Genomic DNA, 25,343 nt, shown 5'->3' on the forward strand with positions numbered 1-25,343 from the left:
TCACAGTTCTGACCTTTTTCCTCACAATTTTGCCTTTTCCCCCCTCACAATTCTGAGTTTATGTTTCACAATTCTGACGTTTTTTTCTCAAAATTGTGAAAAAAAAAAAAAAAAATCTGAATGGCAAGATATAAGCATAATTCGGAGAAGAAAAGTCTGAATTGTGAGATAAAAAGTAGTGATTACCTTTTTTATTTTGTATTAATTGTCGGCGGAAAAAACAATTGTGAGATAGAAACGTAGAAATCGACTGAATTGCAGGATACAAAACTCAGAAATGTGAGATATAACCTTAGAATCCTAACTTTTTCTCACATTTCTGAGTTTATATCTTACGATTCTAAAAAAGGAAAAAAGAGTCACAATTGTGAGATATAAAGTTGCAATTACCTTTTTTATTCCAAGGTGAACATGGGCTTCCATAGTTCTAGGATGGTCACACGTGTTTCAACTTTTTAATCAAAATAATACATCTGAATTTTAACTGCAGTTTTTTTGTACTCTTATTTTCACTGAACTTTCTATGCGAGGACAACAGACACACGCACACACACACACAAACTCTCATTGACCTGCTTCACACTGAGGCTGAAATACCCTTAAGAAGCTCCATCTGCCTCCTCTTGTCCTTTGCTCTATTAATGGTCATTTTAAACAGCCGGCAGTACATCTCCATGGCAACAGGAGTGTCATCGTTGCCGGGCACTGGGTATGCGATGAGGCTGGGGTTACAATTAGAGTCCACAATCCCGACTGTGGGAATATTCATTTTGGCCGCGTCTCGGATGCCGACGTGCTGCTGGAAAACGTTATTGAGCGTGGAGAAGAAGACGATGAGGTCTGGCAGCCGGACGCCGGGGCTGTACTGGACGGGGGCGTTGGTGAGCAGGCCTCCTTTCCAGTAGCGTGTGTGAGCGTATTCGCCGCACTCTCGCGCCGTCGTCTCTATCAACTGACCGAACTGACGCCTGCGGCTGACGAACAGGATGATGCCGCCGCGGTACGCCACGTGAGCCGTGAAGTTCAGCGCCCGCTGCAGGTGTTCTGCTGTCTGCTCCAGATCAATGATGTCAATATCCAGACGAGAACCAAACAGATATGGTTCCATCAGGCTAGAGACAGAAACACACGTTAGCATTCAGAAATATGTATGTATATAAATATGAGGTCATAAAAACTGAATTATTTATATATATATATATATATAGCAACAATTTTTTTGATATGTTAATAATAATAAGAAGAAGAAGAAGAACCATTATTAATAACTGTGCACCAATAATAGTTGAGCAGCAAATCTGCATATCAGAATGATTTCTGAAGATCATGTGACACTGAAGACTGGAGTAATGATGCTGAAAATTCAGCTTTGCATCACAGGAATAAATTACATTTTAAAACACATTCACATAGAAAATAGTTATTTCAAACTGAAATAATATTTCACAATTTTACTGTTTTACTGTATTTTTGATCAAATAAATGCAGCCTTGGCGAGCAGAAGAACTTCAATAAAAACATAAAAAAATCATAATGTTTCCAAACTATTTCTCTCTCTCTATATATATATATATAGATATAAAAAGTACAAAAAGTTTCTAAATTATATACATATATATATACACACACACACACACACAGTTACAAATAAATTAAATACAAAAAATAATAATATGAATTATATAAAAACTCAATGTATCATTATAAGATTTATTATATTATTATAATTATAGATAATAATTACATCATGTCACATTGCAAGCCACTGCTTGAAAATTTAAAGAGATAGTTCCCTAAAATTGAAAATTCTGTTATCATTTACTCACCCTCGAGTTGTTCCAAACCCATAAGACTACGGTAAATCTTTTAAACACAAATTAAGATATTTTTAAGGAAACCTGAGAGGTTTCTGTCCCTCCTTTGGAAGTCCAGGTAACCAAAACATAAAAGATCCAAAAAGGTTATAAAGGCATTGTAAAACTACTAAAAAAAAAACGTAATCAAAGTCTTGTGAAGAGCTATGATCGCTTTATATACTAGACAGATTTAATTTAGATTTTTATTTACATCCACTCGATTAATATGGATGTGTTTTGGGATGCCTTCATAACCTTTATGGATTTATGCGTTTTAATAATACCTTCATCGGTGTTTCAAAGATGAACAAAAGTTTTATGGGTTTGGAAATACGTGAGGGTGAGTAAATTTGGGGGTGAACTATCCCTTTAATGTCAATGACCCACCTATGCCGGCAGCCTTTCTTGTGACCAAGATGGACACGGGCTTCAAACAGGTCCTTCATAGTGAAGAGCTCAGACAAGTGGAAATAATCTGGTTGAGTGAGTGGGAAGTTCAGGATCTTCTCTGTAGCAGCTAAACAGGCAACACAAACATATAGAAACAATTATGAGCTATGAATGAATATTACACGTTACAATCTCTTCATAAGAGTCAAGTTTTCATATAGTGCTTTTAACAACATTTTTACTGCTTTACATAACAAAAACACATATCAAGCACATACTGTATTTACATTAAGTCTACATACCAAATTAAGAGAAATAATTCTATAAGCAAGCTGATTCTTTATGAAACATCTGTATTCATTTATGTAAATAGTTAAACAACAAATGGTTATCAAACACTGATTGGTGACAGATTTTGTCACAGATAAAGATAAAGCACTCTATCAAAATTGTTATATACCAGGGTTTTTAAAAATATATATTTTTGATGCCACAGACCCAAAGTATGATTTATTTTCTAAATTAAGTTTTTATGCACTATAGAGTACTGTACTGTTTATGTATTGATTCGTTTATTTTAACAATATTTACATTTATTTAAATATATATTTTTACCTTTTTCTCCAAATATTTCACACGGACCCTCCAACACTCCCCTGTGGCCCCAAGTTAAAATCCATTTTATAGACTATAAACCAACAGAAACTATATCTCTAGGTCGCTGGGTTTCATCTATTCATCACATCGGACATTCTCACCGGTGTCTGGCGCTGATTTGACTGCAGCTGATGCGGAGCTCAATGTCTGTCCGTGACACGAGAACACAGCAGAGACCAACCGAGGGCCCCGGAGAACCTGCCTTACTGAAACCAATCATATTCAATTCATTTATTAAACGGTGCATACATTGTTATCCAAAGTCTGTTGCAAAACTGCTCAGAAAGTCCTTATAAAAACTCGATGTCACATGTAATGTTTTATGTTCACCTCCGCTTAAGACGCCCGCTGCCATGTTTCCGTTCGAGCTCTGCCCATGAGCGTAAAGAAGAGTGCACAGGATTGTGGGTAATACAGTGCTTTGGACTGATAAAACCGTTGCATCACACAACTCATGAACTACAAGTACCACAATGGCCCAGTTATTTTAAACGAACCAAAACTTTATTGAATTATCCGGTGACAATTTCACTACAATGAACAATTTAAATAAAATGAATAAAGAACGCTCTATAAAATTAGTAATTGGAACAGTAAAACAAAAGAGAAGTAAAAACAAATATAAAACAAGAACTAATTATTTTAATTATTAAATATACTTCATATTACAATATTCTCCTGAACACGTGAACCTCCTTTCCATTCTATTTTCCAGCGGCTTCAGTTTATCTGTAATAAAACAAAACATTAGGAACAAGTTCCACTAATGCTCAACTACCAGAAAGTATCTAAATACGTTTTATATGAACATCTATAACCTAAGCCGTCGTTCTATACCAAGTAACTGTGATTAAAGTGAGCAGAATGAGTATATTTACCTGATCAAACTGACCACAAACTGCAGCCTTCGTTTGACTGTTTTGCTGCCCTACAACACACACACACACACACACACAATCAAAGAACTCACCCACCAGGCAGGCTATATATTCACGTACATGTACAAAGTGGATCAAATCTGTTACATCAGTGTGTGTGTGTGTGCAAGTGAATGCATGCATTTTTAATACATTCTTTTTATATACCTCTAGCTGCTTTTGAATATGGAGGCGCCTGGTTTGGAATTTCAGACTCCTCTCCTCCGTGTCCAGGGCGATATATGGACTTAACAACAACCCTGGATCTATAGAGGTGGACAAAGACCTGGAGCAAACAAAAGAAACAGATTAACACGTACATACACACTGTCAGTCTATGCATCTGTGAGCTGCAAAGACCAATCTAATTGCTGATGTTATATGACATCAAAATACCTCAAGAGCATTTTCAAAGCATAAGAAACCGTCTGTATGGTATTTTGATGTCATACACCAATCGGTCTGCACAATCAAACAAAGCCAAAACCTAGATATTTAAGGCAATATAGAAATCCTGGCCAGGACGCGTCCTGGGAAAATGGCACGTATGGTCACCCGAAGTTAGATACATGTATACATTTGGCAGACACATCTAAAACAACATATACTGTGTTTTATTAGGATGTGTTCACAGGGAATTTAGAAGCAAAAACCTAGAATTTTACATGCTTTAAGTAAAATCAAAACATCAAAACTTTTAAAAACATAACTGGATAATAGAAAGCAGTTTAAATTAAACAAAAATCAACGGATTCACATCATATTGGTCTGATATATCATGCATCAACAACTTCAACCAACACAGTTTAACTAGTCACTAACACAGCGTGTGGACACAACAGAGTAATAAAATATTCAGTAACAACTAATGAAATCATTTATTTACTAAATTACAGCATTAAGAAATCTTCTTTTGTGATGAAAAATCGACAGGACATTCCTTTTTGTGTCCTGATGAGCGTTTAATTACTCTGGAGTAAAAACATTAACATTCAGAAGGACAGAACTACAAAAAAAATATATAATAATATCTTGAATATTCGTCAGTCAGTTACATGTGATGCAAGAAAAAAGACTGGCATTAGCATCAATTTAGACATCTGTTAGAAAGGAAGCTAATTTACATTAAGATACAACACAGAGGAAGCTGTGTAAGAAACGGATTAGGAACATTAGGTACAGGAATGCAGACGTTCATGCATGTTTACACACACACACACACACACACGTAGTGTAAGAACCATACAGCCTTGTGTCTCAAAGTCAATTTTTATTATACATCTTCAGAGATACAGTTTGAGTTTCGTTTCTCTGTGCAGAGCAGGGGACCAAAAAAATCATTTTTTTCTTTTTTGCAAAATATTTATGAAAGCTGGCAATGCCCAGCATAGTCAGCATGAGTCTTTACTTTCTTCTCTTCTATAAACAAAAATAAATAACATTCTTTTCACATAGGAAACACCCACATATAATAAGCAACAGAAACAGGAACTAAGAAACAGGTGCAAAGAGAGGGATGAGAAGGAGGGACTGGTGTGACTTGACAAATGTGATTTGATAAGTATGCAAAAATGTGCAACAGGAGAAAGATGACTGAATTTTGAGACACTGAAAGAGAGAGTTTCATCCTTGAAATATGCAGATATAAATCCTTGAATGTTGTAGTTGTACAAAAAATATCCTGGTTATGACATGAATATAAAGAATTCCCAACTAAGTACATAAACTGTGTTAAAAGGGAACATCGTGAAAAAATCTGCTTGTTGAGGGCAAGTTAGTAATTTGAAGATTTAAAAAAAAATCTGCTAGTGTTTCTCAAATGAGGCCCATCTTAGTCATTTACTGTTGAAGTGAGATTTTCCTCATTTAGAAACCTAGGGATTATTTTAACGTTACTGAAAGGTTACTCAGACCGTCTTCTCATAGGTCAAGGGTCTAAATGATGATGCTGAACCATTGTGAATGATTAACAACTTAATATGCATTGATGCAAACAAAAGCGTTTTCATTCTCTTGGCCTTTACATTCTACAGTCCTTCATACAATTTAAAGACGCAATTTTAATGGTGGTATTTAACTTGTGGAATTTTTTGCAGAAAAAAAAGGACTTTCTTAGGGTAAATATTTAAACCTGGGAACTATTTAACATGTAAACTCATAAACCTTCGGTTTTTAATTGCAATTACTTTTTGCAGTCTCAAATGAGAATTTCTCAAAAAGCAACGTTCCATTCAGAAATGCAGCTGCTGCAGAGAAAATACAACACAAACAATAAAAAACAAAGTTTAATCTCTCTTCATGACATCATGTCTGCTTTTAAATATATTTATAAATGTACAAACATACAAAAAAAGGATGTGGTACACTCAAAGAGTCCTAAGTGTCGTCACTTGGAGCCTAAATAATACAGTACAAAAAGACAGAAACACTGAAATGCAGGATGAGACGCTGCAGTCCGTCAGGCTAATGCTAAAATAAAACAACTAATGCTTAAAGCCGAAGAAAAATATCGGCTGTATGGTTGGGAATCTTGCAAAATACCTGCGAATCACAGATTTGGATCCATAGATCCGCCCGAACAAATGACCAAAATACTCATTAATCTTTCTAATTAAAGACATCAACAATTTTATGAAGAAGTCTTTCGTATCTTAGATGGAACAAGAGCATGGGTACATACTGGGCTTTTGGCGACCATGTTCCCTCAACTGATATGTGTGTGTGTTTGGAGAGAACAGGTAGGTACTCACTGATTAGGGGGCTGCTTCCTCCTGTCTTTTGTCTTCTGATCTTTCCTTTCCTCATCTGACTCTACATCTGTCTCATCAACACATTTCTCTTCCTCATCTTCCTGCTCTTTCCCTTCCTTGCTAACACTTCCTCCCTCCCTTTGTCTTTCTCCTAAACTTGCAGTGGACTCAATTGCCTCAATCTGGCTGACCTGCAGGTGGTTTGTCTTTGCTAAGGGCGTTGGGAAAGCAACCTGGTCCCGTTGTAACTGGATTACACTGCTGTCCTGGTGGACCTGCAGTACAGCTGAGGGCTGGCACAGGTGCGAGGTGGCGGGGGATAAGTGTGGTCTATCTGAGAGATGTCGGTCAATTTTCAGGCGGTTTTGCAAGTAAAGTCTCTCTGTCCTGCCCCTAGGGGGCGCTGAGGTCGAGAGGTCAACAGTGGTGACAGCAGGGGAACTAATTTGAGGTTTCGAGATAGGCGAGGGACAAAGAGAACTAATTACTTCCTTCAAAGGTATCCTAGTGGCTGATCTACTCTGGCGGCTGACGGCAAGGTCATTACTCTCTGCAGAGGAAAGTTCCTTGATGTCGCTCATACTGCTGTTCACGGGCCTCATCAGGAATAGGTTCTGGTGTTGATGACCCGATAATCGGGGCATCTCGGAGCTCACAGAGGGCGTAGTGAAGGAGTTGGGTTTGATGGTATGACCTGTTGGAGTGTCCTTTCCTGTCTGGGAGCTGCCATTCTTTGGATCTCTTTGAGTCGAATTCTCAATTTTTTGACTTTCGGTCCTCCTAAAACTCATAATGCAAGAGCTGCCTGGTGTCAGGACTGGCCCCTTGTTGAGTTCTGCAGGTGCATCCGTGGATCTTGCAGGTATGCCTATGGATTCTGCTTGCGTTTCACTCTTGAAGAGTCTACCAGAGGTTAATGCTGAAGTAGACATTGGAGTTTCATTTAGAATCGTTTGAGGTTCTGGTTTAAAATCACACTCCGCAGGTGTGGTCAAGGAGTCTACGGCCACGTCCTCCTGATTGGTGTTTGCAGTGAGAGGTGCAGACTCCTTGGCTCTTTCAGCTAGAAATCTCCTAATCTCTTGCTCAATGCTATCATCGCTGTCCACAGAACTGTCATCGTCATCTGCATGCGGACTGGAAGAAGGTATGTCCACATCTTGGGGCTTGGGAACCCCACCATTCCCAGTCACCTTGTCGGCTTGTGCATGGCTTTTAGATTGTTTGATGTTCTGGACTTCCGATTTGCCTTTAACTGCTTTGCTTTTATCACTCTTGTCGTTTTTAGTCTGAACATTCAGTGTCTCTTTGCCACCTTTCAAGATGCTAGACTTAACAAGCTTGGAAGGTGGGATACTCTTCTGGTCTGTTAAAGGTTTCTGTTTTTTCACAGCATCCAAAGATGATGCCTCGCAAGGTCTGGCACTTTTTCTTGCCTTCGGGTCTCTCACTTTCTTTTTGACTTTTTTCTTTGTCTTAAGCAAGTCTTTAATTGCAGCATCTAGATCCTCATCACTGTCCAGGGAGCTGCTTTTGTCACTGCTGTCGTTTCTCTCTGAGCCAATCACAGTCTTTGGGCTGGACATACTGTAAGTGGAACCTTTGTCTTTGGGTGCACTACTATCTGTACCCTTACGAGGTGGGGAGTTCTGCTTCAGTTTACTGTTTTTCATGGTGGCTAGACTACTTGAATGTGATGTCACAGTGGGAGTGGTTAAAAGCTCTGGTCTGGTGGAGCAACTATGAATCAGAGGTGTCCCTGGAGGCTCCTCTTTAACATTCAAAACTAATTCACCATCTCTGGAAAGTTTGCTTTGTTCTTCTTTGAACTTGCGTTTTTTTGACAGGGAGAGCCTTACTGCTTTATTCGGCTGGGTTTCCTTCATCTTCTTCTTTGGTTCTTTGCTTGCTGTGGGATCTCCTGAAGCTGGCGAAGGTGCACCTGCTGTTGTCGGAAGCTCTTTGTTCATCTTTGCTTTATGTTCCAAAAATTTTCTTATCTCTTGTTCAATTCCGTCCTCACTGTCAACAGAGCTTTCATCACTTTTATCCGCAGATGGTGCAACAGTGAGGAATGTTGGCGTCTGAAGAAAATTTCTGTTAGCAATGCTTAAGTTAGGCTCAAACACCTCGGGCATGACGGTTTTGGAGATGTCTAGAATGGCTTCAGCACACAACAGCTCAGCAGTGTTGACCTTGAGACTGGAATGGATCTGATGTTCAGTGTGGGTTTGTTTTGGGTTTGAAAGGGGTGGTGCACATCCTTTGACTTTAGAGCTCTGGGATGTACACTTGTTCAAAAAGTGGCTTACACCCAGTGGTGTAGGGAGATTAGACTTCTTGGTTGTCAACTTCTTCTTGCTCTTCTTGGACAGTGCTTTGAATGGCTGAGTGATCATGCATTCGGGAGAAGTGACAGCTGATCTGCTACGTTGCGCAGGCACAAGTTGGGCAGGTTTGAGAGGACTTTTCTTTTTCTTCTGCTTGTGTTTTTCTACCTGGAAGCGACGGATGGCTTCCTCAATACCTTCATCGCTGCTCGATTCAGAGTCCTCCTTGTGTCGTGAAGAACTCAGGGCATCTTTTTCACCTTCCTGTTTTTCTTTTTTCTCCTGCTGGAATCTCTGAATCTCCTCTTCAATTCCATCATCACTGCTTGAATCAAGCCATTCCTCTTCCTCTTTAATGACAAGACGAGGTGGAGATCTGTCCATCTCTGAAGACGAGGAAGATCCTTTCTTAGCTCTGGGTGGAGGAAGACTTTTTATAGGCAAAACTTTACTTGTGTCTGCTTTCTTAAAGGGATTTTCTTTGCTTAGCTTCTTCTTCTTGACTTTCTTCTTTAGGGGCTGCGTCCCACTCAAGGCTCTCTGTATATGATTGCTAGCAGTTAGCACCTTACCACTACTGGAATGTGTGTGTTGTTTAGCAGCATCTGGGACAGTTGGTTCCCTCCGCTGAAGCTTGGGTGCTGGGGGCGAACTTGTCATCGGATCCCCTTTGCGCTTGTGGTCCACCTTCTCCTTCAAATACTCCTGAATGGCCTCCTCAATGCCTCTGTCCACAGAATCGTCACTGTCCGAAACATCGCCAGTATCAGATCTGGCGGTCTGTAGCTTAGTGTCCACCCCTGTTCGCCGGGATCTCGCAGACGTGTCCATGAGTCGCATTTGACCCTTGTAGCCAGCCTCGTGGCTGGAATGAGCAGCCTTTTCGGTCTGCACGTTTTCGCTCATGTCCGAAGACTGGGTGCTGTGGAGGCTCTCTATAATCATCTGGATCTTCTGTGGGATGGGGGTGCCGCTAACAGAGGCAAGGTCGCTGTCGGAGGCACTGTCATTGAAAAAGAGAGGCAGGCTGCAGCTCTTATTGGACCTCCATTCCGAGTGAATTGCCACCACCGGAGGAACTGTCTTCAGGAACATTCTAGAAGGTTGGAATGGAAGGGATGTAGGTGCATGGGAAAGCTCCACCGGTGATCTTGTTTACATTCTAAAAAGGAAGAAACAGAATTCTTAATTTCAACAACATCAATAAAATTTTATGTGTTTAGAATATCACATTTAAACTGACAAGGTTTAATTTTTCAAAAGCATTAATGGTAGGCAGGACCAGTGAGAGCTGTAAAATTCTCACTTTAACCACATAGAAATTATCTGCCGGGGTGAAATACAACAATTTACTGGATAAAAAAAAAAAATCAACATTCATAACTGACAGAACTGGCATGATCAGCAGATTCTCATTTAATTAGATTTTTTATGCATATTTGCTCAAAACTTTCATCTAAAATGTAATAAAAAAAGCTAGAACAATGGCTGATCAGACAGGAAGGGTTGTAAGAACCTTGAGATCGTGTATAAGCCCACATTTACCAATTGTGAGTGTGTCATACACAGTCTATTAATGTTTTTTAATTACCGGTAGTTTGCACATACTTTTGGGGAAAATTATTTAAAAGACCAATTGTAAAAAAAACTTGATAGTCACTTGATAGAAAGGCTAATACTAATACAATATTTAGCCCAGTGTTTGTTCCATGTGTAAACTGGAAAAATCACAATTCAGTCGTAATAGTGCTTAAAGCCCTGCCAAGTTTATAGGTATTGAACTGCAATTATACAGGCAAAAATAAAAACTCCCTAAAAACTTCAGAAATATTTGGAAAAAGCTAAGTCAGCTTCAATTCATTTTCAAAAATGTACCATCATCATCAGGCAAGGAGGATATTCAACTTTTTTGGCCATTCAGAAACAACACAGGCCTACTAAATAGCATAAACCCCATGTTCTGTAAATTGTTATATTATAATATTATATTTTATAAAATTATGTTATAGGCCTATTATAAAATTATTATTACTATTATTAGACACGTTAAATAATGGCACTCAGAGCGTTTGCTGAATGAATCTGACTCACTGAACTGTAAATTATTACTTTCTTTACTTCGAATTAGCTAAGAACTGCCAGCGTGTTATGTTGTAGGCCTACGTAGGGCTTCGTGTAGTTACTGACTAATTGTTCATATGACAGTGTGTTCAAAAATATGAGTTTTGATTCAGTGGCGTTTTATATAAATGATTAAATTAAATGGTACATGTATTTTAATATTTAGTCGTTTTATCTAATATACAGTTAGTTATTTATACAACAGAGAAATCCGTGTAAACAATTATTTGTGCTTTGTTGCGTTTGCTGAATGATAGCATCACCTGAGAAGAAGAATTACTTTCATTTAAAATATTAATTCGTCGAAATAATAAAATAATAGAACCGTGAACGAATCAGAATCGTTAAGAGGAATCAGAATGGCCATATTCATAGGCTACAGATTGCTATTGCTAATTTTAAGGGTGCATTTAGGCTACATGCATCGAGACCCGAGCGGTGCCGTAGCCGAGGCCCCTCCGCCGCCTTCAACGCTTCATCACCTCAGACAATAAACTCACGTAAGTTATGACAAAATAACTCCCTCCACTACGATGCCACAATGAAACTCCCGCTAAATGGAGACATTGTATCGCCTTTGCACTTCAATGCGAGAAAGTTGTAGTTTTTTTGTGCTTTTGCAATCGGCCGTCAGAGCTCCGTCTCACCGGGCTGTCCCTGCGCGCAGCTCGCGGCTCTGCCTGCACTCGCGACCGGGGAGCGGAGCTAAGATACACCGCAGAGGAACCCGCGTCTTCCGCGTGCCGGCCACGGTGTCTCCGGCCGTGTTTACACTCGTTTAGTGACAAAAGAGGGTCTGTTAGGGCGAAGTTCGGAGGTCGTGCGTTTATATGTGACATTTAATAAAACAGCCTCCTAAAATGTAGCAAAGAAAGGCAAGGAGGAAAGCTGAAGTTCGCCATGAGATACAAGCGCTGAGACGCTCGCGGGGCCTCTTCACTTCACGCCGGTTCATTTCGCTAAACCGTCTTTGTATTGTGTCCCTCTAACGAAAAACATCACAGAAGTAACAGCCCGCTGCATGCAGGCGACAGCTAAAGGGATGAGGCTCACCTTACAACTGATGAACGGCTGTTGCGTTTATCTTCCAGTGTAACACATCCAGCTTTTGCAATTCTTTACACATTTTTTGGAGTGTCCACATACGGGAGCGGGCGCGTGCTGCCGTCTCGTGCGCCCCTTCTGCCTTCCGACTTACCTTCAGAAATCACTTAAAGACACAGTACTGCAGAACGGACTGGAACTGTGTTGTGAAATGAATGGTGTAGTCAGATATGTATTGTGTCTACATATAAATTTCTTTACCAAACGTTTATTTTTAGTTGAGTTTGATTGAATGGTAGAGGAAAAGAAGCCAACCAGTGTCCAGCATGCATGGGAAAAGCGTTCAGGATGCCTGAAGTTGGTTGAGAGAATGTCTGGAAAACTGCAGATCTGAAATCTACTCTGCCATGAGAACTTAAAAAAAATAAAATTAAAAAAATACTTTTTACGTGCGAGGAATAAACTGGCTATTGCGAGGGAAAAGTCAGAATTGTGGGGTGGAAAAAGAAAAAGGAAAAAAACTAAACAAAACATAATTGTGATAAGGGCCATAATTGATAGGGCCTATAAACTTAAAGTTCTGAGAAGAAAAGTCAGAATTATGAGATATAAACTGGCAGTTGCAAGAAATACGTCAGAATTGTGAGATATAAACTGGCAATTGCAAGAAAAAAGTCAGAACTAATAAAAGTCAGAATTATACGGTGCCCGGGAGGTGACATGTTCGGTTCACTTACTTTTGTCGTGGCCACGAGATAATAACTCATGGGAAGTTTAATGCGTAAACAAACCTGCGTGACCTTAGCAACCCGGGATTATCAGAGATGGATTCATTAATATTTAAGAAATGATCATATTATTTATTATAGAAATTATTACATTATTAAATTATTATATTCACCATAGGCCTTGGCTACCGGACTGTATTACGTGCAATAGTCAGCATTCAAATGAAGTGTGTCATCATTAATAAATGTTACATAAAGTGCATAATATAAAATAGGCCTACAAGAAAAAATTTGTATCCATGCTACAGTCTTGTGAGTCCAATAATTGATCGTCTTTTCCCCTTAATATTTGTATATTATTATTATTATATTATTATTATTAGCCTATTATTATTGGTTATATTTTAATATTCATTTTTCCCTTCATTTTGATCTCTTTACTTAACGTTCTGAATACTTTTGTAAATAATAGCCTACTGTAAATGCTCGACATGCCAATAAAGCTTTGATTATGCTGACTGGAATTTTTGCTGGAATGCAGTTTAAATTGTACATATATATTCATTTTATTTCGGCTAATTAATAGACCATAATTATAAATACTATAGTGTTTCGTTGAGGAATTAGGCCTAATCATTCACATAGTTTCATTTGTAAATGAAAAAACAACACGCTAATTTATCATCACACATGGGCATAAATACAGTCATAAAGTCAAAACTTTATTGGCATAATTGTCAGGCGTTTATTTGCTAAATATATGGTAGGCAAGCAAATGCTAGCATAATTATACAAAACGTTAACTAGGTAAAGTGATACACAAATTGAAAGGGGAAATAAGCATATATAGCCTAACAATAAATATAAAAATATAGCCCTAATAAGTTAACGTAATAATAATAATAATAATAATATACAAATATAAAATGAAATGTTTAATGTTAATAGAAATGTTTTATCCATTTACGCAGGTTATTATTAAACTCGTGGCCACGTAAATATAATAATTTAATGTTTACGCATTAAACTCGGCCATGAGAAATGGATGTCGTTACCTTGACAAAATGTACCCATGAATTAATATCTCGTGGCCATATTATCACGTTCCCACGAGTTATTATCTCGTGACCACGACAAAACTAAGTGAACCGACCATGTCACCTCCCGGGCAGCCTTTTTATTTTTATTATTATTTTTATTTATAAAATAAAATCACAAGTCTAGAATTTTCTCAGAGTTTATAAATCTAGACAAAGAAGCTCAAATGTTAATGATTTGTTTAACATTTTAAGTCACTGCATGATTTTAAGGACTATATTATTATTTTAAAAGTTGGAAAAAATCTGTAAAAAAAAGCAGGGTCCTTTTAGTACTTTTATTATATATAACATATATACAATGTATGTAACAATATAACATCAAATAATTAACTTTTTTTGACAGTGATTAACTGAAAGGGTAATTAAATTAAAAGAAATTGATCATTTTTCCTGGGCAACAATAATTAAAATGTTAAATAGGTTTTTTGTATCTAAGATTTGAAGGTTTGCTTTTATGCATAAATTCAAAAATAATTTAAACTTTTATTTCTGAAATAAAGAATGGATAACATAATTTTGATGTTACTACACATTTATGTTGAAGGTCACTATTTAACCGTATTTGGCTCTTGCAGTAATGGTATTCAGATCATGCTTTGTAGACTGTAGCATATATCGTTGTGATTCATGACAACGAGTTACAATTATAACTTTATTTAATTATTTAATTAGCAAATGATCTCATTCTTGTTAGAATCATTAGGAAGATAAATGGTCCATAAGATGATGTTGTAGTCTGTATTTTGTGGATCAGTGGGTAAACTTCAGTCCTGTAGAGCATCTTCAAAATTCATTTCTCACTCTTTTTTCTTCTGCTCTTTCTATATCTCACACCTCAAAGGCTCAAGCTCACCTCTGCTCAGCCATTAGACTGACGTGAACTCTGCTGATTCTTTAGCATTACTCAAGCGCAGTTATTTATGGATCATAAACCTGATTTACTCAAATCAAGGCACCAATACATCGTTTAATGTAGGCTTTGTGACAGTTTAGTCTTTGTCTGCTGTCAGTTTAGCTTATTATTTTTACTAAAATATATATTTTTTTAGTTGATCAGGACTAGAACCATCCACCATGAGTTATTAGACAAATCATTGTATTTTTATCATTAATTATATACTGATATAGTTTTTATTAATATTTATAATTAGCTTTTATTTTTATATTTTCCTATCATGTTTCACCATTCAAATATTTCTTTTAAGAACATAATATATATTTCTTCTTTCTTTCCATTCCATTTTCTTTGTGTTAATAGCACCACACACACACACACACACACACACACACACACACACACACACACACACACACACACACACACACACACACACACACACACACACACACACACACGCACAAATAAAGACAAAAAGTAATATTAATCATGGGTAGAAAATTATATCATATAAAGAAATATATATTAGATTAAATATTTTTCTTATACATTTTCATTTGACTTTTTTTTGTTTTAGTCATTTTGTTGTGTGCTTTTGCCATTTTTATTATAATCTTTTAATTATTATTATTAATATTTATTTCAGTTTTAGTTTTTATTGATTTCCCATTTTAGTGCTTCAATTTAAACTGATTTCAGTTAGTTGCCAAGGCAACATTTCTACATTTTTTATAGCTTAGGTTTTTCATCTAATATTTATTTTATTTTATTTCAGCTTTATTTCAAGTAATAATTTTTTTTTAATAGTTTTAGTTTTAGTTAACAATAATAACCCTGCAAAGCAGACAGTTTCCAACTTAATCTGTAACAGATTTAAACATTTTAACAGATTTTTGAATTTCTGAAGTTTTTTTAAACATTTTCTAGCTTGATCAGATCAAGTTTTGGTAGATTTTGTTATATGATGTTTCAGTGGTATGTATGTATTAGGGATGTAACGATGCACACGGAGCCGATTTAAAATATGTGACGGTTCAAATCGGCTGAGATGTTAAAGGAATCGGAGTTCTGTATCTCTGAGGGTAACTGGCTGTCTTTAGAAAAGTTTAGATAGTATTTTATTTTCATCTTGACTCTGTATAATGCATATTATTAAAGCGTTGTTCATAAGCGCAGGGCTGCTGTGTACAGCGGTAACCAAGGAAACGCTGTATTACTGCTGTTCCATAAGCGCCTCCTGCTGGCAGAGAGTGAATTTGCTTTCTCATTCAGCCTAATGGCTGTTGTTGTTTCGTGCAGATAGGTTTTATGTAGTATAGTTGCACAAAGAAAAATAAATAAAATAAATAAAGTCAGACCATTCTGTTTTTGCTTCATATTTCGAAATTATATAATCTCATTTAGATTAAAAACTGCTCATGCTACATGAATGCAGCATCTGTTTGGATTGTGATTAAAATACAGTTGCCTCTAATTTTAAATGAAAACAACACAGGCAAAGCCTAAGTTTGTTTGTATGAAGAGATTTCTTTTATTTGTGTTATTGTGTCACTTATTTATTTGTTTTGGGGTTTGTGTTAACATTTCAATTTAGTTTTGTTATTTGTTTATTGATTTTATAAAGAAATGTGCAGCATTTTGTCCAAGCACACTATAAAAAATGCTGGGTTAAATACAACCCAGTGCTGGGTAAAATAGGGACAAACCCAGCAATTGGGTTGTTTTGACCCAGCGGTTTGATTAAATGTTTAACCCAACCTTCTGGGTAGTAACCCAACCGCTGGGTCAAAACAACTCAATTGCTGGGTTTGTCCCTATTTTACCCAGCACTGGGTTATATTTAACCCAGCATTTTTTAGAGTGCAATAATAAAAGAACACATTTTCACTTATAATTTGTCTTAAATCACATTGTTAAAAAAAATCGTGAGTAAATCGTATCGTGAAATCAGTATCGAGAATTGTGAGTTGAGTGAATCGTTACAGTATGTGTGTGTGTGTGTGTGTGCATGTATACACACACACACACACACACACACACATAATGAATTCTCTTAAATTGTTAATTCCTAGTAAATAGAACAGAAGGGATGAAGATGTAATGAGGCTGAATTCAGTTATTTATTACAATTGTTATGAATGAGCTTTAGTATAGCTATTGTTGTATTGTGTTAATAGTGTAGCAGTCTGTACACATGGTGGCGCTGTTTACTAGTGTGAGAATCAAGGCAGACTGGCTGTTTTCTCACTCCAGAAAACAATTACATGCTGAATACTGAATTCTGTGCTGATACTTCATTCAAAGCAAACTTCACCTCTCTTCATCACTTTTAGTTCAAAGAGGCGTCTTAGCAGAGTAACCACAGCTGTGTTGTAGTTCACATTAACTATCTATGGACATGTTCATTTTTTTGTCTTAATGCATCTTTTGTTTTATCATCTAAGAATTGTTATATGACTGGAGTGAATCTTTGCAAAGTCTGGACTGTAAAATTGGGATCTTGGCATGTGCGTGAATCATTGTGAAGAAAGTATTTGTATGCACGTGTGGGAGGAAAAGAGATGGAGACAGAATGGGTGTTATTTTCAGATTGATGATTCAGATGCGTTTCGCTGCCATTATAATTTTTACCTGCTGTCTCTTCTTGTCTGCCTGTAACACCTACACAGTTGCAGACACACTGTCACTCGTCTGCTCGTTTCTCTCTGATCATTTTGACTGAGTTATTTAGGGCTGAATGTGGCTTTATACTTTTGCAGCACCTGCATATTCAAGCTTTCCTGCCGGATAACTGACATTTGCACTTAATTTATTAACGAAGCACACAAACAGACACACAAATCTGACCTAATACACATTCAATTTACTAATTGAAGTAGCATTTTACTAATGGACATACAGTAATCAACCTGTCAAAACACACTCAATGTGCTTAATATGCAAGATTAAATGGATTAATGTATACTATAAAAATTATTTTTCGAATTAAATAAAATATTATTGGAGTATGTTTCACAAGAAAATATAGTATTATACTATTTTTTGGGCGAACTATTCCTTTAATGATTATTCCATGAGAGATTCAACAAAGAATGAAAATGGTCCAAAGCAGCCCTTGTCTCTCATACTTTATCTCAATTGGGTTGTTTTGACCCAGCGGTTTGATTAAATGTTTAACCCAACCTTCTGGGTAGTAACCCAACCGCTGGGTCAAAACAACTCAATTGCTGGGTTTGTCCCTATTTTACCCAGCACTGGGTTATATTTAACCCAGCATTTTTTAGAGTGCAATAATAAAAGAACACATTTTCACTTATAATTTGTCTTAAATCACATTGTTAAAAAAAATCGTGAGTAAATCGTATCGTGAAATCAGTATCGAGAATTGTGAGTTGAGTGAATCGTTACAGTATGTGTGTGTGTGTGTGTGTGCATGTATACACACATACACACACACACACACACATAATGAATTCTCTTAAATTGTTAATTCCTAGTAAATAGAACAGAAGGGATGAAGATGTAATGAGGCTGAATTCAGTTATTTATTACAATTGTTATGAATGAGCTTTAGTATAGCTATTGTTGTATTGTGTTAATAGTGTAGCAGTCTGTACACATGGTGGCGCTGTTTACTAGTGTGAGAATCAAGGCAGACTGGCTGTTTTCTCACTCCAGAAAACAATTACATGCTGAATACTGAATTCTGTGCTGATACTTCATTCAAAGCAAACTTCACCTCTCTTCATCACTTTTAGTTCAAAGAGGCGTCTTAGCAGAGTAACCACAGCTGTGTTGTAGTTCACATTAACTATCTATGGACATGTTCATTTTTTTGTCTTAATGCATCTTTTGTTTTATCATCTAAGAATTGTTATATGACTGGAGTGAATCTTTGCAAAGTCTGGACTGTAAAATTGGGATCTTGGCATGTGCGTGAATCATTGTGAAGAAAGTATTTGTATGCACGTGTGGGAGGAAAAGAGATGGAGACAGAATGGGTGTTATTTTCAGATTGATGATTCAGATGCGTTTCGCTGCCATTATAATTTTTACCTGCTGTCTCTTCTTGTCTGCCTGTAACACCTACACAGTTGCAGACACACTGTCACTCGTCTGCTCGTTTCTCTCTGATCATTTTGACTGAGTTATTTAGGGCTGAATGTGGCTTTATACTTTTGCAGCACCTGCATATTCAAGCTTTCCTGCCGGATAACTGACATTTGCACTTAATTTATTAACGAAGCACACAAACAGACACACAAATCTGACCTAATACACATTCAATTTACTAATTGAAGTAGCATTTTACTAATGGACATACAGTAATCAACCTGTCAAAACACACTCAATGTGCTTAATATGCAAGATTAAATGGATTAATGTATACTATAAAAATTATTTTTCGAATTAAATAAAATATTATTGGAGTATGTTTCACAAGAAAATATAGTATTATACTATTTTTTGGGCGAACTATTCCTTTAATGATTATTCCATGAGAGATTCAACAAAGAATGAAAATGGTCCCAAGCAGCCCTTGTCTCTCATACTTTATCTGAATGTCAGTCAGTGAAGCGAATGAGGAAGGAAGAGAGACATTTTAAGCAGAGATATGAAGGTGATGATTATTTAAATGAACGTGTTACTATTCAAGTGAGGTGTAAGGGTGAGGGAAAATCTAGGAAATTGCACAGGAGCATCATTACCAATGATTTAGTGATGATAAGAAAAGAGTGGAAAGTGAAAGATTGAGAGGGAGACAAAATAAGCAATGTCCGATGAACAAAATCAGATATGTGCCGTTGAACAAGTTTGTTTCCCTGTGGTTTGAGCTGCCAATTTCCTCCGATGAAATATGACCCAAAGTTTTCAACGGCAGCAGATTTATCTTGCTGATAATTGTCTTTAGATTATGGATGTTTATGGAGTTATTTATTGCAGGCAGAAGGTCCCTGTAAACCTGCTTACAAGGGCACCTTTAACTCAGCAGAGATTTTGTTAATATGCCTTTTGAATAAATTAATCTATGTGTGTCTTTGACCCTGCAGTAGGGCACACGACACACATACACACACACACACACAAACACAAACAAACACACACACACACACACACACACACACGCACACACAAACGGGCAGCTTAATCAAAGCCAACCTTGTAGTGATGTTTGTCTTTGGCCCCCAAAGTTTGTTTTATTCACACCAACTTTAAAACACACACACACACACACACACACACACACACACACACACACATGTTGTGCTTCCATGGTTTATGGGGACATTCCATAGGCGTAATGGTTTTTATACTGTACAAACTGTATGTGCTATTGCCCTACACCAACCCTACCCCTAAACCCCTTACAGGAAACTTTGTGCATTTTTACTTTCTCAAAAAAACTCATTCTGTATGATTTATAAGCTTGCTTCCTCATGGGGACCTCAAAAATGCCCCCACAAGGTCAAAATTTACTAGTATTACTATCCTTGTGGGGACATTTGGTCCTCATAACGTGATAAATACCAGGTACACACACACACACACACACACAACTTTTACTTTGTCCCCTTGAACAGACTTTGTCCTCACCTGAATATACTGTACACTCCCAAAAATATGTGGATGTCTATTTTAGCAGAGTACAATTTACTGTATAGTTGGCTACAGCTCACAGGCTCCCAAAGTAAAAAATCTTTCAGTCCCCAGAGAAATCGAGGAGCAAATCGGCTGCTTGCCAATGATCTCTCCTGAGAAATTTGTGCTGTTTCATTAAGTATTTTGATTTATACACTTAATAAAACTGGGTTTCATTTATTAATATTAATTAATGCATTAGGTATCATGAAATAACAGTGAACTGTGGATTTACAACATTTATTTTCTAGGTTAGTGTCTAGAATGTTAATTTCCGCATATGCTAATACATTTTTTAAACATTAAAATTGTATAAAAGGTTCATGTTTAATGAGCAAACATGAATTAGCAATGAGCAGTAGTATATTTATAAATTAACATTAACCTAGATTAATAAATGCTGAAAAATTGTTGTTTATTTTTTAGTTCGTCATACCTACTGCATTAACTAATGTTAATAAAGTTGTTAGTGTTACCTAAATATTTTAATATAAATCTTTGGATTTCATAAAAGAAACATGCTAAGTGTTTAAAATATGGCTGTTGCAGTGAAATTAAATATTAATATCTATATAAAATATGCACAAATATTTTAAAATAGATTTAAATACATTTTAAATATTTTTATGCTTGGTTTTAAGACTTAGAATATAGAGGGCACTTTATTTGGTAAAACGTTACAATAAGGTTTAGTTAACATTGGTTACATTTTTAACATTTGAAATTGTATATTAAGTTCAGATTTAGTGAACAAACATGAATTCATAATGAACAGTAGTTTTTTTTATGAATTAACATTAACCTAGATAATCAATGCATTAAATATTGTTAATTTGTAAACCTAATGTTAACAGTGTTACCTAATTTAATATAAATGTCTGGATTTATTAAACAAAGCATGCTTAATATTTAAAATATGGGTGTATGAGAAAATTATTATTTTATAATAGATTTAAATATTTATGCTTGCTTTTAAGACTTGTGGCAAATTCATTTTTTAGAATATAGAAAACACATTTATTGGTAACAATTTACAATAAGGTTCAGTTAACATTGGTTAATGCATTAACTAATATTAGCAAAGAGTAAGCAACACGTTTATTTCAGTATTTTTTAAAATGTTAGTTAATAAAAATACAATTGTTTATGGTTAGTTCATATTAGTCCATTAAATAATATAACAGATGAAACTTTTGATTTTTAATGATGCATTAGTAAATGTTGAAATTAACATTGACTAAGATTAGAAGTATTTTTATTGCAGTGCATGTTAACTTGCGTTAGCAATTAAATCATATTGTAAAGTGTTACCCATTTATTGAATGCAATATAATTTTCAGTGACAAAACAATAACTTTATTTTAAGAAACTTGCAGCTACTCTGCAATGGCCCATGTCTGGCAAAGGGCGGTAGTTTTCATCACTGCATCCCACAATGCAATGCGACGTGCTCTTGTTGACCTTCCTTTTCCAGTGCAATAAACTAGAAGTAATATGAGCTGTTTTGTTCTCTATATTTCGACTCCTTATTCAATTTGAATGCCAAATGTAAAGAAACATTTTTTTTATGGATGATTCCTGCTGTAAAGCTATTTCAGTGTATATGAATATAGGCATTACACAACGTTTGCACATTACCGTGTTGTTTGTGAATATGACTACTTGAAATACTAGCTTTCAAATGTTTGGGGTCAGTAGGATTTAATTTAATTTGAATTATTTTTAAATTTATAAATTAATACTTTTATTTAGCAAGGATGCATTAAATTGATCACAAGTGACAGTAAAGACATTTATAATGTTACAAAATCATTTTATTTGCTGTTCTTTTCGATAATCCTGGGGAAAAACGGTATCACTGTTTCCACAAAAATATTAAGCAGCTCAACTGTTTTGAACATCGATAATAATAGGACATGTTTCTTGAGCAGCATATTAGAATGATTTCTGAAGGATCATGTGCCACTGAAGACTGGAGTAATGATGCTGAAAATTGATGGAATAAATTACATTTGAAAATATATTCAAATAGAAAACAGTTATTTAAATTGTAATACTATTTCACAATATTACTGTTTTTACTGTATTTTTGATTTTTTTTTTTTATCCAGCCATGGTGAGCAGAAGAGACTTCTTTCAAAAACAAACTTTGGTAACACTTTACAATAAGGTTCATTAGTTAAACATTAGTTAATGTATTAACTAACATGAACTAACCATGAGCAATACATTTGTTACTGTATTTACTAATCTATGCTCACGTGAGTTAATAAAAATACAGATGTTCATTGTTAGTTCACAGTGCATTAACTAATGTTAACAAGATTTTAATAATGTATTAGTAAATGTTGAAATTAACATGAACAAAGATTAATAAACGCTGTATAAGTGCAGTTCATTATTAGTTCATGTTAACTAATGTAGTTAACTAATGAACCTTATTGTAAAGTGTTACCCAAACTTTTGACCGTGACTCTCAAAAAATGTGCTAATATTAAATACAATATTTTACATCTGTAACCTAATTTTTGTTAAAATGCTGGCAAATCAATTACATAAAAAGCCTAAAACGAGATGCTAAAATACGTTGATATCAGGTTCATTTATCACAGGTCAAGTCACGCGCATTGCATTGTGGGAGACAGTATGCCATGCAGTGTGTTCTACTGTGTACTGCACATTTTAAGAAATATAATTTTCATACAGTTATTATGTGCATACAGAAAATGTACATACTATGTACGGCATACATACAATATACTGAAGAAATAGTAGGAGTAGTGTAGAAGTATGCTATTCTGAACCTGTATGTTGAGTATTCGCCAACAGGGGGCACTGTTCTCCTGTCTTTGTCCTGAATGGTGCTGAATAGGAACTCATTTACACATTAAAATAACCTTTCAGCTGCAAGACAGAACAAGCCTCTTTTGTTTCACTGATTATATTTCGCATTAAATTCACGATTCCATATACAAGTCCACATTACGGGGAATCAATATAAGGTTTTGTGGTCTTATCCACGCGCAGACCCCTGAAGGGCAGGAAATTTAATCAGTAACAAAAGCAGGAAAGACAAGTGGCTAGTGAGCATCTTAAAGCAATAGAGCATTATCAGGCTCTCACACGTAACGATAGTGATGTTCACTTGATAATAATTGTTTAATGAGCAGTTTGCTCCTCTTCCTCCTCTTGGTTCAAATGACTCGGTTTTAAAGGAATAGTTCAACCAAAAATGGAAATTTGCTGAAAATGTACTCACCCTCAGGCCATCCAAGATGCAAATGAGTTTGTTTTTACATCAGATTTGGAGAAATGTAGCATTACATCACTTGCTCACCAATGGATGCTCTGCAGTGAATGGGTGCCGTCAGAATGAGAGTCCAAACAGCTGATAAAAACATCACAATAATCCACAAGTAATCCACACCACTGCAGTCCATCAGTTAATGATTTGTTTCTTACAAACATAGTTAATGATTTGTTTCTTACAAACATGCAGCTTTTTTTTACTTCACAAGACATTAATTGATGGACTGGAGTGGTGTGGATTATTGTGATGTTTTTATCAGCTGTTTGGACTCTCATTCTGACGGCACCCATTCACTGCAGAGGATCCATTGCTGAGCAAGTGATGTTCCTCCAAATCTGTTCTGATGAAGAAACAAACTCATCAGCATCTGGGATGGCCTGAGGATGAGTAAATGGGACAAATAGTGCTTTAATGTAATGTGAATGTGGGAGTTTAATATCAAACTCACAAAGGACTGCATCCCAAAAGATGCTGCACCTGTGGGACTTCATGAACAGCTGTGTGTGTGTGTGTGTGTGTGTGTGAGATGTCAGGATGAAAAGTGTAAATCTGTTATAAAGAACTATATTGTTCCACTTCGGTTAATTCTATATGTTCTATATGTTAGTTGTTGCTGAATATGCCATATTAGTGTCCATGACTACGGGGAGAGTCATGCGATGATGTGTTTGTTGCTGTTCAGTAATTAATATTGTGACAGTAAAAGCAGTGCTAAGCATGAATCTAAATCACCTCATGTGGGAACATCTGTGTGTGTGTGTGTGCACTTAATGATATTTGTTAGTATCTAATATCATCTTACTTTACTGTTTCTGCCCCATAGCACAGACACGGAGCGAGAGAGGAAATGAAAGTAAATGTGTTCATATCAGGGAGTTCATCAATTCAAAGGTGGAAATTATAGAGACGGGAAGTTCATTCAGAGGGCAACATCAATCCTGTGCTGTAAAGGAAGTTAAGCAATGATCTGTGTACACACTTCTTGTTTGGAACTTAACTCCTTAGAGACCGTATAGCATTATAGTAACGAGTTTTGCATGGGCAAAAACACTAATGTTTTCTTCAAAAAATGACTTTTTACTTCTGAGTCTAATGTTGTCCAAATAATTTAAGTTTGGTTTTGACACAAACGTCTCTGGAGTTTCACACTGGGAATTAAGGAAAATACACTTCCTTTTCCTAAGTTGATTTTCTTTTTCACACAATGTCCTTCAAGGGAGACATTCCCCCTAAAGTTGTGTGAATAATTTATAAGATTTGCAAACAGCAGGACAGGTAAACAATTAAACTGGGTGAAAAGATGTGTACAAACGACCTTACAGCAGCTTTTGAGCCCGTTTACACAATTCAAACATGAAACGGCATTCGCAACAAAATAAACTTTGAATATTGAATATTCATTGATAAATAATGTAGAACGGGACTTTAAAGGGGTCATATATGATGCGATTTCAATTTTTCCTTTCTCTTTGGAGTGTTACAAGCACTTGGTGCATAAAGTTGCAAAGACTAAAGTCTCAAATCCAAAGAAATATTCTGTCACGGAATGCCAGGAGAAAACAAGGTATGTTCCAAGTGCAACGCCGTTCTTAAGCCCACCGG

General features: G+C 36.2%; 3 protein-coding genes and 1 long non-coding RNA gene across 4 annotated transcripts in view; 1 reads left to right on the forward strand and 3 right to left on the reverse strand.

Annotated features, from left to right (window-relative positions):
• Positions 1-204: 204 nt before the first annotated feature.
• mrps2 (mitochondrial ribosomal protein S2) lies at positions 205-3,330 on the reverse strand. Its single transcript, XM_016271391.1, has 4 exons — positions 3,234-3,330; positions 3,005-3,109; positions 2,244-2,373; positions 205-1,112 (listed from the first exon to the last, which is right to left on the reverse strand). Exons 1-4 carry the CDS (start codon positions 3,256-3,258, stop codon positions 578-580), a joined length of 795 nt encoding a protein of 264 aa, XP_016126877.1. The 5' UTR covers positions 3,259-3,330; the 3' UTR covers positions 205-577.
• A 248-nt stretch (positions 3,331-3,578) lies between these two features.
• On the reverse strand, positions 3,579-4,130 carry LOC107584688 (uncharacterized). The gene is made up of 3 exons (XR_001609174.1): positions 3,989-4,130; positions 3,782-3,831; positions 3,579-3,632 (listed from the first exon to the last, which is right to left on the reverse strand). It is a non-coding gene; the product is annotated as an uncharacterized lncRNA (long non-coding RNA).
• A 1,855-nt stretch (positions 4,131-5,985) lies between these two features.
• ppp1r26 (protein phosphatase 1, regulatory subunit 26) lies at positions 5,986-12,206 on the reverse strand. The gene is made up of 2 exons (XM_016271283.1): positions 12,075-12,206; positions 5,986-10,062 (listed from the first exon to the last, which is right to left on the reverse strand). Exon 2 carries the CDS (start codon positions 9,993-9,995, stop codon positions 6,567-6,569), a length of 3,429 nt encoding a protein of 1,142 aa, XP_016126769.1. The 5' UTR covers positions 9,996-10,062; positions 12,075-12,206; the 3' UTR covers positions 5,986-6,566.
• Positions 10,385-25,343, forward strand: part of LOC107584651 (uncharacterized) — a 30,542-nt gene continuing 15,583 nt past the window's right edge. The window contains exons 1-2 of the mRNA XM_016271360.1: positions 10,385-10,408; positions 11,425-11,521. Of these exons, the coding sequence (XP_016126846.1) occupies positions 10,385-10,408; positions 11,425-11,521 (121 nt within the window). The remainder of the gene's footprint in view (positions 10,409-11,424; positions 11,522-25,343) is intronic.

This window comes from Sinocyclocheilus grahami, unplaced genomic scaffold, assembly GCF_001515645.1.
Source record: "Sinocyclocheilus grahami isolate Dianchi unplaced genomic scaffold, SAMN03320097.WGS_v1.1 scaffold61.1, whole genome shotgun sequence".
NCBI lineage: Eukaryota > Metazoa > Chordata > Actinopteri > Cypriniformes > Cyprinidae > Sinocyclocheilus > Sinocyclocheilus grahami.